Source organism: Scyliorhinus canicula, chromosome 11 (assembly GCF_902713615.1).
Source record: "Scyliorhinus canicula chromosome 11, sScyCan1.1, whole genome shotgun sequence".
NCBI lineage: Eukaryota > Metazoa > Chordata > Chondrichthyes > Carcharhiniformes > Scyliorhinidae > Scyliorhinus > Scyliorhinus canicula.
This window is the reverse complement of record NC_052156.1, coordinates 26,348,378-26,366,032: the sequence shown is the minus strand read 5'-3', so window position 1 is coordinate 26,366,032 and position 17,655 is coordinate 26,348,378. Positions and strand designations below refer to the sequence as shown.

Sequence of the window (17,655 nt, the reverse complement as noted above, 5' to 3'; positions counted from 1 at the left end):
CAGTCCAAAACGGATTCCAAAGCACATTTGGATCCCAATTAGATGAAGAAGACGGCCCTGATTGGCAAGAACTAAATGAGACAGCACATAGATATGTACAGGGAACATGTGCGCAGGAAAAGCCCCAAAAGAGAAGAGCACCCCAACCCCCCACAGAGCAGAGAGATCACACCCCTATGAATCCAGTCACCACCCACCGCAGAGCTGCATCGGATGGAGATGCGGAATTCCTTTACACAACACCCTTAGCCGTGTCCCAATTACGGGACACGTGCTAAAAGATCACACCGTTCCTCCCCACCTCAGACCCCCACCAATTCTTTGCTAGAGTAAAGCAGCAGGCGACCATGTACAGCCTGGATGAGCGAGAGCAAGTGAAGCTCACAGTTTTAAGCCTAGACCCTTCTGTTGTAGCAGCCCTTCCAGACCCACAGAATGTAGGAGGAGGCACCCTTGCAGAGATGCACACAGCGATCCTAGACGCGATCGGATACAATAGAGGTGACCCCGTAGAAGGCCTGAATAAGTGCAGTCAGAAGAAAACAGAACACCCCACAGTGTTTGCTGGACGCCTGTGGATCCATTTTACAGCCGTTTTCGGAAACTTAGACCGCGCCCATTTGTCCTCAGACAACATGGCCAAATGGACCCGAACCCTTATCTCTCGTGCTACAGAGGCAGGACAGAGAGCTTGTGCTAATTATAACCCCTCAGAGGAGGGCCACAACAAAGAATGGGTTTTAAAAAGGTTGGCCCCGCTTGGGAGCAATCCGTCCACAATAAGCCCGCGTTTAGAAAATCCGAGGAAGCACAGGTAGATGCAGAGATCCAGGCAATTAAAGCGCACCAGAACCCCGCATGGGTGAACAAAGGCATGAACAGCCCCCCACAGAAACCACAGAAATGTTTTAACTGTGGACAATTAGGTCACTTTGCATGAGAGTGCAATGCCCCACAAAAGCCACAGACAGCCCAGCAGACAGGCACTCTAAATAGGAATAGGGCAAAGCCTATAAACCTATTCGTAGTGTAAGCGCCCGTTCAGACCAGACAGACATGAACAGAACAGACTGACGGTGGTCGGGCTCCCCAACTTGGGTCTGCGACACCCTTTGGGATAGGTCCGGCCGACCGGTTGTTGCAGCGAAAATACGGGGACAGCCCATTGAATTTCTCTGGGACACAATTGCTCTGGGACGCACCACAATTAATTCCTCCACCATGTTCCAAAGAGACACGTGGCCCACTACAGACATCATCATCCTCATCGTCTTTACAGGCCACTCACAGCAGGGACATATCACAGCCCCTGTACCCATTCAGATAGGCAATATTACTACCAAACACCCCATAGTTTTAGTCGATCTGCCCCACACAGCAGAACACATTTTGGGCATCGATTTCATGAGCTCCCACAACCTGTCATTCGATCCAGTGAACAAATGTGTCTGGAAGATGGCAAAGCCAGCAAGAGCCCACGCAACGCTCACAGTAGGCGAGTATGCTAATAAGATTAGCGCAGTCGGCAATTTCTGGTTTGACCCAACCACAATTAGCACAGACAAGCAAGTTAGGGCAGTTCTGCAGAAAACGAGGGCAGCATTTGCAATTAATAAACATGACTGTGGCAGGATAGCTGGCTCGGTTCATATTACAGGACCTGACCCTAGACCCCAAAAGCAATATGGATTTCCCCAAGAGGCAGAGGGAGAAATCTCAAAAGTTATTGATAGTTTATTAGAACAGGGCATACTTAGATCAGTAGCCTCTTCAAATAATGCCCCGATTTGGCCAGTGAGAGAACCTGATGGATCATGGCGACTGACCATCGATTACCGGGAACTCAACAAAGTCACCCCCCCAGCAGCCCCCACGGTAGCCACAAGTCCCGAGACCATGCTCAAACAGGGACTCAACTCACGATATTTGACAGTTTTGGACAGCAGTAACGGATTCTGGTCCATTCCATTGGCAAAAGCGTGCCAGTACAAATTTGCCTTCACTTTCAAAGGTCAGCACTATATGTGGACATGCCTCCCACAAGGATTCCACAACTCCCCCTCCATTTTCCACCGACAGCTGGCAAATGGTTTATCTAAATTTTCTCGCCCCGAATGTCTGGTCCAGTATGTAGACGACCTATTACTGCAGACAGACACAAAGGCAGAGCACATTTCGCTTCTGTCAGAGCTCCTAGAACTCCTACAGCAAATTGGATGTAAAGTGAACCCCAAGAAGGCCCAAATTTTGGAAGACAAAGTGGTATATTTGGGAACGATTATCACGCACGGCAAACGCGAGATCGAGCATAAAAGGATTGACTCGATTGTCAAATTGCCCCTTCCCCAGAATGTATCGGCCCTCCAGTCGTTTTTAGGACTGGTTGGCTACTGTCGAAACCACATAGACGGTTTCCCCACCAAAGCAGCACCCCCCTCCCAGACCTCCTAAAGAAAGGGGCCCCTTGGGAATGGCTTCCGCAGCATACGGATGCTGTGGATGCTTTGAAAAGAGCCCTCCTCGCAGCCCCCGCACTACAGCTTCCAGACCCACTCTCCCCCTATGCTATAGAGGTAGCTAGCACAGATTGCACCCTTTCGGCCGTGCTCCTCCAGGAACGGCACGAGCAGTTAAGACCCGTGGCTTACGCCTCCAGAGTTTAAGATCCTGTGGAGCAGGGATTTTCGGCCTGTGAAAGGCACCTGCTTGCAGTTTTCTGGGCAGTTCAATATTTCTCATATATAACCGGACTACACCCCATCACAATCCCCGCGGAACACACCCCCACCCAACTTTTACTCGACAGACAACTTAATTATGGCACAGTAAGCCAGATCAGAGCAGCTAGATGGACCCTTCTTTTGCAGGGACTGTTAAAAGGACTAAGACCCACACTTTCCTAGCCGACAACCTACAGTACCCAGGCACCCCCCATGAATGTGAAATCATCTCACCGCAACACAACACAGGCCCCTTCATCGCGAAAACACCCCCCCAAAAGATAGGTAGTTCACCCCAGAGCCCCCAGCACACAGACACGTGCACACCCTTGAGAATATATGTGGACGGTTCTTCCACTATATTAGACGGGAAACGCATTAAAGGATGCGGCATTTATGTAGAGGAGGCGCAGGGACGCGCCCTAGAGGAAATGTTATTAAAGCTACCAGGACATTTAGGCTGGCAGGCAGCAGAACTGGCAGCCATTGCATAGATCACCCCGATTCCTTTCCCAGCCCAGCAGACATATACTCGGACAGCCTCTATGTCTGCAACAGCCTTACAGAATTCCTACCCCTGTGGAAAGCAAGAGGATTAGTTTCCGCAGACGGGATGCCCCCTCCCATCAGCCGCATTACTCCGCCACATTTTAGAGAAAGCAAAGGACAGGACATTTGGAATTATAAAAGTTTGAAGTCACCACCGTTCTTCCCCACCTGGAAATGTGAAAGCCAACGCATTGGCTCCAGGTTCCAGGCATGGTTATTTTTGGAACCCCCCGAAAGCGCCCCAGTGAACGCAGTACAGGTCTCACAGACCAATATCGAAGATTTAGTGCAGGCCTAGAAGCAAGATGGAAATCTCAGGGAGATTTTAAAAGGAAACTTCCCAGCCCCGTACGATAAGTTTAAAAATGCACTGACCACACATGACGGTGTGATCCTGAAAGACACTCTTTATGTGGTTCCTGAGCAGGACAGGAATCAACTCATTTGTTTGTTTCCCGATAGTCATGGGCATCAAGGAATTGATCCCACTACAGCCCACCTCAGGCAGCTCTGTTGGTTGCCAAATTTAAAGGAAGACATCGTCCACTATGTTTAGAATTGCCTTATCTGTGCCCAAAACAATCCGGACAGGTATGCGAGGAAAGCTCAACTCAGCCACACCCGGCCCGTTAATGGCCCCTGGACTAACCTCCAGATTGATTTTATAGGACCCTTGCCCCCTTGCAGGAATGGTTACAAGCATGTGTTGGTAGTTATCGACACGTTTACGAAATGGGTAGAAGCATTCCCATCCAGGACAAACACGGCAAAGATCACGGCTAAGATTTTAACCCACCATATCTTTACGAGATGGGGACTCGCCCGCAGCATTGAATCCGACCAAGGTTCCCATTTTACGGGACGTGTAATGAAAAACGTCCTCACTATATTTGGCATCACCCACAAATTCCACATCGCATACCACCCCCAGTCAAGTGGTATCGTGGAAAGAATGAATCGGACCCCAAAAGCAACACTCAGAAAAAAGATCCAACAAAACAACACCACTTGGGATTCAGTCCTCCCTTTTGCATTGATGTTTTTGCGTAACACTGTATCCACGTCCACGGGATACACCCCACACACTCTTATGACCGGACGCCCCATGAAAGGCACAGAATGTTTATTAAGACTTGACTTGACCAGCCCGAGGTGACGGCCCTCACCCACGAGAATGCAGTGAAACAACTGGTAGAAATGTTAAAATGGCTCAGCTAGCAGCCGCAGTAAAATTGGGCACCAGAAAGAAACAGAGCAAGGCCTGTTTCGACAAGACAGTGCATGCGACTGAGTTTGATGTAGGACAGCAGGTCATGCTCTCCATTTACAACCCCAGCACATTCCTGTCACTTAAGTATTTGGGTCTGTACTCCATTGCGGACAAAGTAAGCCCCTCCGTTTATAAAATAAAGTACCCCAACGGAAAGACTGCGTGGTTTCATATTAACCAGCTCAAGGCATATGGCTCGCAGTCTAACCACGCACATCACGTCATGCTCGATGCAGCAGAACACCACGCCCCGCACACAGGAAACATATTCCTGCCCTCCCCTCACACGACCAGCCCGTCCATGGACTTGACCTCGACTCCGCCCACTAACTCTAGACTCCGCCCCGGAACGCCCACAGACAGCAGCAGCAGAGACAGCAACTGTGACACAGACGATAGCCACAGCACACCTCACTACTACCCCATGCATCAGGCCCCACTCCCAGCGCTCTGACCACAACTCGAGTGATCCCTTCCTGATCACATTCCTTAACAACCCTCACCAAAGACCACCGCCTTACGACGACGACCCCCACCCCATTTCCACAGAACTAGACACGACTATTTGGCACCGTGACAATTCGTACAGGCTCGTCCGAAACGACGAGATGGACCCTAAGTCACACCATGCCGCTTTGGCAACCCTTTTCCATTCAAGAGTATGGCATCCGGGAGAAGATGATGACGTTGAGTCTGACTCCCAAAACGAGGATCCCTTTGCGACCCTGTTCGCAACAGATAACTGAGGTGTCCAGATGATGTTTTAAAAGGAACCGCTTGAGAGAGAAACGGTGTCCTTTCTGATGGAACCTGCACGATGTTCGTTGGATGTTTGTTTGTTTGTGTTTGTGAAATGTTCTTTGTTTCGCTTTAAGCAGCTCCTACGGCCCCATGCCACATTTGTTCGCAGATACCTATGAGAACTTACCGGCATGCTTCTCAGCAGAAACCACTGAGAGCTTGCCAGAACTCACTTCATAATTGCTCTTCTGATTTGACAGCATGCTTATCAGCCAAAACCGCTGAGAGCTTGCCTGACCCCTGTTCATAACTGCTCTTCTGGTTCGATGGTAGAACCATTACTGCAACCCCCCACATTGACTACATTCTTGCCTGTACTTGTCGGTCACTCAGGCAATGGAGAAACGGCACTAACCCCCGCCCTGTCTGAGGACTCCCCCTCTGGTCTGCCAAGCTCGGGAAGAGCACAACCCGCCCTACCCGGGGATTCTATCCAACTCTTACCCGTCACGGCCCATACCACCTCATTTCGGCTCTTTTGGTTCAAAAGTTTTGTTTTGTTTTAAGGTGACCCTTCGGTTGCCACCCCTCCTGCTATTTACATCCTCAAACATTTGGATGGTAAATCGCACAGCCTGCGAGACGGCTCGCACTGTTTCAGTATTTTTGAGTATGTCTGGTCCTGAAATTCGTTTTTTTTTTAAATGAGGGAGTCACAGATGGTGACCAATTATAAAGGGAAATTGGCACTACAGGACAGTACAAGATATTCAACAAGATAATAACAGAAATTATGCTTGCATCCACAGAATTCCAGAAGCTCCAGGAAGAGAAAAGAGAAGAGAAGGAAGAGAAGAGAAGAAAGAAGAGAAAGATGAAGACGTCCTCCATTTTTCTTTGTTGCACATTTTACATGTGGTTGCGCACGAACGTGAACCCCCTCACCCCAACCCTCCCGGCCATCAATGAATCACTCCCCCATAGCACCCAGAGTCCGGTGACAAGTAACAACACACCAACATGGTGTGATAGGTTTATAACATGGTACTCCCTTTCATGCGTAGTTGAATCACTTCTGGCATTGGCGATACTCTGCAGCATCGTGCAGACTATCCGCATGAGGAAATGGCGAAGGAGAGCCTACCGCTCTCGCAACCCAGTATACAGGATAAGATCCCCGATTTTCGGTTTTCACCAGGCCCCCGAACCCCTTGATCTACAATAAAGAACATTCGTTTTGCGTGATTTGTAAATAAAGAAATGTGTTTCGTTTGCGACTGTAAGATTGTAAAACTCTGTGCTTGACCGACAAGCCAGAGGAAAATATGAATGCTGCTAATATTGGATGTTTAAGTGAGTGTAGTTTACGGAGGATAGTATAGGTTCCGTTTTTCTTGTGTTGTAATGCATGTCCCTTTTATGGCATAGCGCCACTTAGAATTGTTAGTTAAAATTTTTATTACATAGTTATGGTCAGTGTAGAGGCCAAGGAAAAGTGCTCTCTGGGTCAGGGAGTGAAGACAACGTAGTAGTGTGATCCTTCACGCTTCGCAATAGGGATCACAAGGAGGGAGTGTAGCCACCTGGGTTGGCCACTTCCCGATTCCAAAATGGAGGTCCGCTAAGAATGCAGGGAAATTCAGCCAGATACAGGGAAACAAGCAGGTAAAAGGTTTCCTGTGTATTAGGAATTTTAGAAACCCAGACAGAACTGAAACCAGCAACAATCTGCATATTAATGAGTGATCCCCGGGAACAATTGGAAACATTAAGAGTAATCGAGACCAAACCAGACTCCCTGGTGCCAGCGGGAGCCAGGACAAAGGAAGGCCAATGGACACCTAGGAACCGCCCAGCAATCAGGGAACAGCTCCCCAGTATTGGAGAAATCGATTCAATTGATTGGAACTTAGTCCAATCAATTAGAACCAAGTCCAGAGCCCGCCCAAAAGGGCATGAAACCCCGGGAGCTATAAAATAGAGCCCCCAAGTTCAGTTTGTTCTTCTTGGTGGCTCTGAAAGAACTCTTGACCGTGACTCTCAACAAGGAGAGACCTGCCTAGCAGCTGCATCAACCAAGTAAGTCTCCAGTTAACGCACACTACGAGATAGGCGCTCCTAGCTACTAGTCCATACCAGCTTGAAGCCTGCAGACTCAGAATCGAACAAAAGGCCATTGTTCCCCTGACCTGGTGGGCCATTTCCAAAGCTAAGTATAGGCCTTTTAGTGTTAGAGATAGTCTAGTAAGTAGAGTTTTATGCATGAGTAGCGATTGACTGTGTATTTAATAAATGTGTTTTGATTTGAAACTTACTAACTGGTGTATTGAGTTATTGATCAGCATTTGAACTTGAACCTCGTGGTGGTATCATAAAGATACCTGGCGACTCTAGAGCAAGGTGATTAAACAGAGCAAATTAAGTACAAACACAATTAGCAACAATAGCCTCAGTTGTATCTGCCTCACCCACACTCTCAGGGAATACATTCCAGATCTTAACCACTGTTTAAACAAGCTCTTCTTTCATATCGCTTTTGTTTCTTTTGCTGCTCATTTTAAATTGGTTCTCAACTTTTGTGCCAACTATTTCCTCATTTCCCTGCATGGTATTCCTCCGGATGCTCCGGTTTCCTCCCACAGTCCAAAGACGTGCAGGTTAGGTCAATTGGCTATGCTAAATTGCCCTTAGTGTCCAAAAAATGGTTAGGTGGGGTTACAGGGATCGGGTGGAGGTGTACGGTTAGGGTGGAGGTGTGGGCATAGGTAGGGTGCTCTTTCTAAGGGCCGATGCAGACTCGATGGGCCAAATGGCTTTCTTCTGCACTGTAAATTCCATGATTCTATTATTTCTATCCCCCTCATGATTTCTATCAAATCTCTATCAATTCTCCTCGCAGCCTTTCCTTCTTTAAGGAAAACAGCTCCAGCTTCTCCACACGGAGAAACTATTCACACGGAGTTCCTCATCTCCGGAACAATTCTGGTAAATCTCTGCTGCACCTTCTCTAAAGCCTTCAGATCCATCTTATAGAGCAATGTCCAGAATTGGACACAATACGCCCAGATTTATAAAGTTCCTCTTGGCTTCCTTGATTTTGTCCCACATGTCTCTGGTTATAACGCTCAGGCACCCATATGTCTTTTTCCCCACTTTCCCATTGTGCGCTGTACATACCAAGAAGAGCAGCGATAACAGTATCAGCACTGGGAAACCCCATGCTCTATTTACCTCCAGTCAATCATTCACTACTACACTCTGTTTCCTGTCACTTAGCCAACATTTTTTCCATGCTGTCCTTGTCCTTTTGAATTCCATGTGTTTAAATTTGCTGATAAGTCCATTATGTGTCACTTTACCAAATACCTATTGGAAGCCCATGTATATCACACCTACTACATTACCCTTATCAGTCCTCTCCAACCGTATCAAAAAACTCAGTCATGTTTGTTAAACATGACTTGCCTGAAACAAATCTGTTCTGGCTTTCCTTAATTAAACCCCACTTGTCCAATTGACTGTTAACTTTATCCCTCATTAATGTTTCTAAAAGCTTTCCCATTCCATCCAGGTGACTTATCAACTTTAAGTACACCCAGACTTCCTAATACTTCTCCTTTAACATTTTGTAGTCCTTTGAGTATATCAGTTATCTCCTCTTTCACTATGACTCCCAAGAGCATCTTTTTCTTAGCGAAAGACAGATTCAAAATATTCATTTAATATCTCTACCATGCTCTCTGCCTCCATACGTAAATGTTGTTTATGATCCCAAATTGACTCCATCCCTCCTATTAACCTTTTACTTTATATATGCTGAGAAAAAGACTTTTGGATTCTCTTTTACATTAGCTGTCAGTCTTCTCATACTCTCTCCATGCATCTCATTTTGCTTTTTCACTTCCCCTCGAAACAATCTATATTCTGGTTCTCACTTGTTTTATGTACCTCATATCTGATATTGGCCAAACTTTTTACAGGCCCTCTGGGGGTGGGATGGCAGATGGGAGGGGCCATAAAATTGGTGGAGCTATGCCCACCGTGCTGTTGCAGCACCTATCCACTCCCCTGTGGTAGGAAGGGACCGATTGTACAGACATTAAAATGTACCAGCAGATAAGACATGCAGCAAAAACAAAGAACAAAGAAAAGTACAGCACAGGAACAGGCCCTTAGGCCCTCCAAGCCTGCGCCGGCCATGCTGCCTGTCCAAACTAAAATCTTCTACACTTCTGGGGTCCATATCCCTCTATTCCCATCCTATTCATGTATTTGTCAAGATGCTCCTTAAACATCACTATCGTCCCTGCTCCCACCACCTCCTCCGGCATTAAGTTCCTGGCATGCTGTGTGAAAAACCTACCTCGTACATGTCCTCTAAACCATTTCCCTCGTACCTTAAATCTATGCCTCCTCGTAATTGACCCCACTACCCTGGGAAAAAGTCTCTGACTATCCACTCTGTCAATGCCCCTCATAATTTTGTAGACCTCTATCAGGTCGCCCCTCAACCTCCTTCATTCCAGTGAGAACAGACCAAGTTTATTCAACCTCTCCTCATAGCTAATGCCTTCCATACCAGTCAACATCCTGGTAAACCTCTTCTGCACCCTCTCTAAAGCCTCCACATCCTTCTGGTAGTGTGGTAACCAGAATTGAACACTATACTCCAAGTGTGGCCTAACTAAGGTCCTATACAGTTGCAACATGACTTGCCAATTTTTATACTCAATGCCCCGGCCAATGAAGGCAAGCATGCTGAATGCCTTTTTGACTACCTTCTCCACCTGTGTTGCCCCTTTCAGTGATCTGTGGACCTGTACAGCTAGATCTCTCTGACTGTCAATACTCTTGAGGGTTCTACCATTCACTGTGTATTCCCTACCTGTATTAGACCTTCCAAAATGCATTACCTCACATTTGACCGGATTAAACTCCATCTGCCATCTCCCCGCCCAAGTCTCCAAACGATCTAAATCCTGCTGTATCCTCTGACAGTCCTCATCGCTATCAGCGATTCCACCAACCTTTGTGTCACCCGCAAACGTACTAATCAGACCAGTTTCATTTTCATCCAAATCATTTATATATACTATGAACAGCAAAGGTGCCAGCATTAAACACCATTAGTCACAGCTCTCCAATCAGAAAAGCACCCTTCCATTGCTACTCTCTGCCTTCTATGACCTAGCTAGTTCTGTATCCATTTTGCCAGCTCACCTCTGATCCCGTGTGACTTCACCTTTTGTACCAGTCTGTTATGAGGTCAAAGGTCTTACTGAAGTCCATATAAACAACATCCACTGCCCTACCTGCATCAATCATCTTTGTAACCTCCTTGAAAAACTCTATCAAGTTAGTGAGACACGACCTCCCCTTCACCAAACCGTGCTGCCTCTCACTAACATGTCCACTTGCTTCCAAATGGGAGTAGATCCTGTCTCAAAGAATTCTCTCCAGTATTTTCCCTACCGCTGATATAAGGCTCGCCGGCCTGTAGTTCCCTGGATTATCCTTGCTACCCTTCTTAAACAAAGGAACAACATTGGCTATTCTCCAGTCCTCCGGGACATCACCTGAAGACAGTGAGGATCCAAAGATTTCTGTCAAGGCGTCAGCAATTTCCTCTCTTGCCCCTTTTAGTATTCTGGGGTACGTCCCATCAGGCCCTGGGGACTTATCCACCTTAATATTTTTTCAAGAAGTCCAACATCTCGTCTTTTTGGATCTCAATGTGACACAGGCTATCTGCACACCCTTCTCCAGACTCAACATCCACCAAGCATTCATTACGAAATGGATGAATTGTTAACACAGATGGAAATATGTATCTATGACCTGACAGCCATTACTGTATTTCAGGGTGCCCAAGACAGCACCGGAATTTTGAAGGGTACTTGACATTTCAGAAGGAGAAAAGCTCGGAAAAGGGTGACATTAGTACAACAGAGAGAGGTGACTTCCGCTTGAAAAAGCAAGATGTAGAATCGGTTTAGATGGAGATAAGCAATAGTAAAGGTAATAGGTCACTTCTGGGGGTAGTTTTTAGGCTAACTGTAGTTACACTGTAGAAGAATACAGGAAGTTATAAATGGGGCTTATAATGATCATTGACTTTAATCAACACGTAGATTGGGTAAATCAGATTGGTAAAGTTAACCTGGAAAAATAGTTCATAGAGTATGGTCAGTACACTTTCTTAGAGCAGTACATTCAAGGTCCAACCAGGGAGCATGCTATTCTAATCTTGGATATGTGTAACAAGACAGGATTAATCAATAAACCTGCAGTAAAGGAGCCTCCAGGCAATAGCAATCGTATGAACATGATTGAATTTCACGTTCAGTTTGAAGTTCAGAAGTGTGGGTCTGAGACTAGTGTTTTAAATCTAAATATAGGTAATTATAAGAGTATGAAGATAGAGTTGTTTGAAGTGGACTGGGAAACTAGATTAAAAGTTAAGGCCGTTGAGATGCAGTGGCAGGCTTTTAGGGAGATACTTAACAACTCTAGCAAAACATTTTTCCCAATGAGAAAGAAATCAAAGCATCATCTTGATGAAGCGGACATTCTATAGCAAGCTAAAGTTCTCCAAACTAATGCATCAATATTCAAGAATTAAAACACTTATCAGTGAAACACCAACTGTGACAATAAAACACTGTTTCTGACTAATCTTTATTTGTACCTTTCAAAAGCAACATTGTGCCGTTAACAGAAAATAAGATTGCGCAACTGCTAATTTATCAGAAATGTCTTTTCTCCAATACCTGAATTGCAAAAGTGCCAAATACAATACTGCAGAAGATGGGATTTCTGAAAATGCCATCAAAGACATTTTTCTCCCCATGTATCTTGCGTGCGTTGATTTCATTGAAGAGTTGCATCAGGACAAAAGTGTTAAAGATGATGGTGTAGTGTTCAGATGGTGGGGCATGCAACGGTGCATTTCTACCATTGTCGATATTAAAAATGGTCTCCCCTGAAAACAAGAAAATAATAGCACAACTTACTGCTTTGAGTAAATATACATGAACAATACGCTACTTTGAATCATTCCCCCTAATGTCATCGCCTCCTTTGGCTCAACATTCAATGTTGACTGATTATGCCTCTGAAATATGCATAAGAGTCACTGCACAATGTGTGAAGTGCTCCATAAATGCAAGTTATTATTGTTGTTATCTACTAATTAGAGTTTAATGACTCAGATATTTTTAACGTATTTTTCCCCATCTCAAGGATAAACAAAAGTCTCTGCCACCCTGGAGACAAGTGAAGCTTGTATGGAGAAGCCTGATACCAAACTAGGCATTCTGGATATTATGAAAAATGAGTGTGTTTCCTTATACTCCTGATGCTACACAAACACATTCCGTCAGAGAAATCCATATTGGAAATATTTGGAATAATTTTTACACTACAATGCTCAGTGCTAAATGAAAAGCCCTGAAAAATAGAAAAAATGAGCAATATCATTTTTAATGATTAATTTGGAATGAATGGAATACTAACCCTCCAGTCATCCTGCTGACAGATTTCCATAACTAATAAGCTGGTTGGTGTTCATTAGACTTTCAATAATAGTCAGTATAGATCTATTCTGCACACGTGTTGGGCCACAAATCATGAATAACAAGCATTATATTTTCAGAGTAATTGAAGCAAATATTTTCACTTATTTACTGACCGATAAGGCCATTTTATTTCCCGAAGATAAAATAAATAATTATATATGTATGATATAAACACTTTGCTCGAATTATATTTTGTTTGCAGAGGCCAAAAGCATTGTGCATGTCCTGAAGCAGATTTGTCCAATAAAAAGCTGATTTTTAAGTCTTCATCTCAACCATTTTCATTTATATTGATTTTTAAAATAAATTTAAAGTACCCAATTCATTTTTTTCCCCCAATTAAGGGGCAATTTAGCATGGCCAATCCACCTACCCTGCCCATTCTCCAACAGGGAGAATGTGCAAACTCCACATGGACAGTGACCTGGGGCCGGGATCGAACCCGGGTTCTCAACGCTGTGAAGCAGAAGTGCTAACCACTGCGCCACCATGTCGCCCAACTTTCATTTATATTGTGGCTCAATGCTTTAAAATGCCCCAAAGAGCTTCACAGGAGTATGATAAAGCGACATTTATTGCTGCAGGCAAGGCAATATTACGATGGTATGAAGCTTGGTTAAAGACAAGGTTTTAAGGAACATTTGAAATGAGAAAGAGTGGTAGAGAAGTAGAGAGGTTTGAGGAGGCAATTCAAGACCTGAAAGAATGGTCACCAATGATGCAGTGATTAAAATCACCGATGTCTAAATTTAGCAGGGCACAGATATCACTGATGTCTCTGGGGTTGGAGGGGATAGAGATAGGGAAGTGAGATGCCATGGAGGATTTGCAAATGAGGATGAGAATTATGCACCTGAGGTTTTGCTAAATTGAGAGCCAGTGTAGGTCAGCAAGCATGGGGCGAGGTCAAACAAGATTTTTGCAATTGATGATAATGGTCGTGATGTTCTGGATAATCTCAAGTAGATTTTTTAATATTTGCAGATATTGCTCTCAACTCTCAAGAAAATGTGGAGTCATACTATTTAATGGTTACACTTGCATCAACTGTTTGCCATTGCCTAACACATATGAATATTGCTCAGGTATTGGTCCATTGGTCCAATCATTATAGCATCTGGTCCTATCCTCAGCTGATGTCTATGGGTGTGCCTTTTCCAGCAAAGGTTATCGGATAGTCATCAGGCTAGGAATATTCACCGTACTTTCCTCCCTACAGCTAATAAATGCTATGTTTAAGCATGCTTTATGTTACTCCTGAGCTGATAGTTCAGCAAAATCCAGGAATGAACCCAACATCTTTATGGATGACATGACTTAGAATCAAATCACGCAAATACCCACTGAACCCCAATGAGACAGACAGGGACGACGCCTGTAGGGCCTGTGGAGCACGAGCTCCCCCTCTGAGGAGCAGAGGCCCAACGGGCGGGCACGTTAATGTCCCGAGATAATGTCGGCTCAAGAAGGAGCCGGGCATCTTCAGATGTTCCTGACTGGGACTTGGACTATTGCTTAATTGCTGTATTTCCAATCAGTGAATGGGAAATAAACTACTTTTGAATCTCCTTTTTGGGACTCCTCATCGACTACATTAGTGTTCAAGACTGAAACACAATTTTACAATTTCTCCAAGGTAATCAGATGCTGTAAGAATTGTCTTTGTTAATCAGAAATGCTACTGTTTGGAAGATTTATGGTGTAAGAAAGAAGACCTTCATCTTGATTTCTGATCTTCTTCTTCCAGAAAAAGAATTCTATCTAGTAGAACTCTTGTATTTTGCTCTCGAGAATGATAAGTGCTGAATGAATTAATCTGACAAAGGCAAATACATTGGTCCAAATTTTAGTCAGTGATGAAGGAATAGGACTCGCCATTCACTTCTCTGCCAAAGGGGCTTGAGAACACAGATATGCTCCCGTGTGGTGTCTGATCCAGTGTAGCGGTAGCTAGAGAACAGCTGTTACATCTGTGAGCATGGAACAACAAGATTTTTCAACCAATCAAAGATTGAAGAATCCCTGCTGAGACATGCAGAGTATAAAATAGGAAGTAAGAAACAGGAAATATAAACTAGATTGAAATCCTAAGCATAAAGAAAAATAAGGATTGAGAAATACCAGTGAATTTAAGGAAGAAAGAAAAAGCCAGGCAGAAAAAGTAGGAATAAAATTATTTGTTTTAAGAATCTTCAACACTAATAATTTTCTGAGAGAATGAGGCTAAATACTTGAAAATACTTCCAGGCCATTGGGGCTCTTCAGCAGTGATGATCACTTTTCATACTCTTAAAAGCTGGATTAACAGGACAACTATGCATCACTTTAACAAATTAGATTGAAAGATTGTGAAATTAACAGCACAGGGATTGAGAAGGAAGTGTAAATTACAGTGGGTAAATTCCGTGTCTAATCTAGTACGGAAAGTGAAATAAAGAGAGGAAAGGAAAGGTTGGATTGAAAGATAGAAAGAAAAGAGCCAGAATGGATTTTGCTTTACATTTTATATTATATTAAATTTTTAACTACAGTTAAAACCTGATGGAATTAATGAGACTCCACACTTATAATAGATAATTAGCAATGTCACATTGCTTAGCAAGAGCTGACCATACTGTTTATAGGGTGCTTTGGTTAAAATGGAAAAGACTTAACTTTCTGCACAGTAATCTGTTCCTATCTACATTGCAAATACTGCAACTCCACGTCATTCAATGCAGCAAGATGCTATTTTTGGATATTTGATTTTAACTGCACATATACCCCTATCCTTAAGTTGCTGTACTATCTGCCCATAATTAACAGTGAACACCATTAGCCTTACCATTATTTTGACAGGAGATCATGGCCCAACATATATTCAATCTAAATAAGCTTGCGCATGGTGCGTAGAGAAAGTCTTTCCCCATTGTGACAAAAATATTGCACGGTTCTTGCTTTTCACAAATAAAAGGAAATTGCCAAATGTTTTTTTTCCCCAAGAAGTTAATGTTTCCCCTTAATATGTTTTAAAACATAATGTTGTCCATTAAGCTTTATCTCAGTCACCTAAAATACATTTCATGACCAGGCAGTATATACAAACACAAAGGACAATCATAATAGAACAACTGCTATTCTAAAACACTGAATCTTTCAAGACTATTCCATTCCAGATCATACCAGATCATACCAGGGCTGATAATGGACACTGAACATTGCAATTCAGTTTAAAAAAATAATAAAATGCTTACACAAAACAATTTTTAAAAGCAAAATGATATACATGAATAAATGAAGGGGCATTTCACAAGAGCCCTGATAATCTGCATCTATGAAGATGCACACTTGAGCAGAATAAATTAATTTTTTCCAATAAATTAAAAGAGAAGTACTATCTTACTGGTTAGCAGCACAGATACGGTGTAACATACCAGCAAAGAGTAGAGTAAAGATGACAATAAGCTGGTAAATCCCATGACCCAGAATATTTTTCATCATGGTTCGTGAAATGAGGGGTTTATTCCTGCCATATGGCCTCCTCATCAGCAGTGCTTCAGTGGGTGGCTCTGTAGCTAGGGCCAAGGAGGCAAATGTATCCATAATGAGGTTCACCCACAACATTTGTACAGCCTTCAGAGGAGAATCCTAGAGAAAAAGAATGATTAAATTGCATTATCAAATCACATTATTGCTTTCAAGGCTGGCCAGTAGAATGGACATCAATAAAAAATATGGTCAATGAAAAATGTCAAGTGACAATTAACACTTTATAGGAGGACACCGGATAAAATACCACAGCAGAGTGCAGCGTGAACATTTTAAAAAATTTGTATGGAAATTGATGTGCAGTCTGTGTGTAGGTTTGATTTTCTACGAAGTTTGAAATACATCTCGTTAAAAGTTGGGCATTTGCAAATCAAGCACCATTTATGATCTCAGAATATCCTAAAGTGTTGCACAACCCTTGAAGTAAATTCAAAAGGTCCTCCTCGTGTCCCCTCCACCATTGCCATGCCCATTCACCCACTATATAGTGTATAGAACCAATGCACCCTATTTTACAGTAGTATTTGGAAAAAAACAAAGCTTTTGAAAAACAGCCAGTCATTCATTCACAAAGCCCAATAACAGTGTCAATCATTCAGAACTTGCAGATGCTGCAAGCATTTGAAGCCTCTTTACCTTATGCAAAAAAACATTGTGAAATTGACATCCGAATTCAGAGAGCCACAGCTGACAATCAAGCAAATGGCTGTCAGCGGGGTCCCGCAGGGATTAGTGTTAGGGCCCTAGCTGTTTGTGGTTTATATAAATGATTTAGACATGAATGCAAGAGGGTTGATCAGTAAGTTTTCAGATGATACAAAAATTGGTGGGGTGGTAAATAGCGAGGCGGATAGCCTTCAATTACAGGAGGATATAGACGGACTGATCAGATGGGCTGATCAGTGGAAAATTGAATTCAATCCGGATAAATGTGGGGTGATGAACTTGGGCAGGCCAAACAAGGAAAGTAAATACATGATAAACGGCAGGACCTTGGGAAGCACTGAGGGTGAGAGGGTGTGCATGTACACCGGTCCCTTAAGGTAACAGGACAGGTAGATACAATAGTTAAGAAGGCAGGTGGTATATTTCCTTTATTAGCCGAGGCAGAGAGTTTAAGAGCAGGGTGTTTATGCAGGAACTGTGTAAAACATTGGTTAGGCAATAGCTAGATTATTATGTGGAGATCTGGAATCCACATTATATATGTTAGCATTGGAACGGGTGCAGAGGAAATTTACCAGGATGTTGCTAGAGAGTTTTAGCTGTG

General features: G+C 43.7%; 1 protein-coding gene across 19 annotated transcripts in view; it reads right to left on the bottom strand.

Moving 5' to 3' along the window:
- atp2b2 (ATPase plasma membrane Ca2+ transporting 2) overlaps nucleotides 1–17,655 on the bottom strand; it is a 999,595-nt gene that overhangs the window by 27,318 nt on the left and 954,622 nt on the right. For all 19 annotated transcript variants that reach the window (XM_038812615.1, XM_038812611.1, XM_038812620.1 and 16 more), the window contains 2 exons: nucleotides 16,271–16,484; nucleotides 12,051–12,262 (listed from right to left, as the gene is read on the bottom strand). In XM_038812615.1, coding sequence (XP_038668543.1) covers nucleotides 12,051–12,262; nucleotides 16,271–16,484 — 426 coding nt within the window. The remainder of the gene's footprint in view (nucleotides 1–12,050; nucleotides 12,263–16,270; nucleotides 16,485–17,655) is intronic.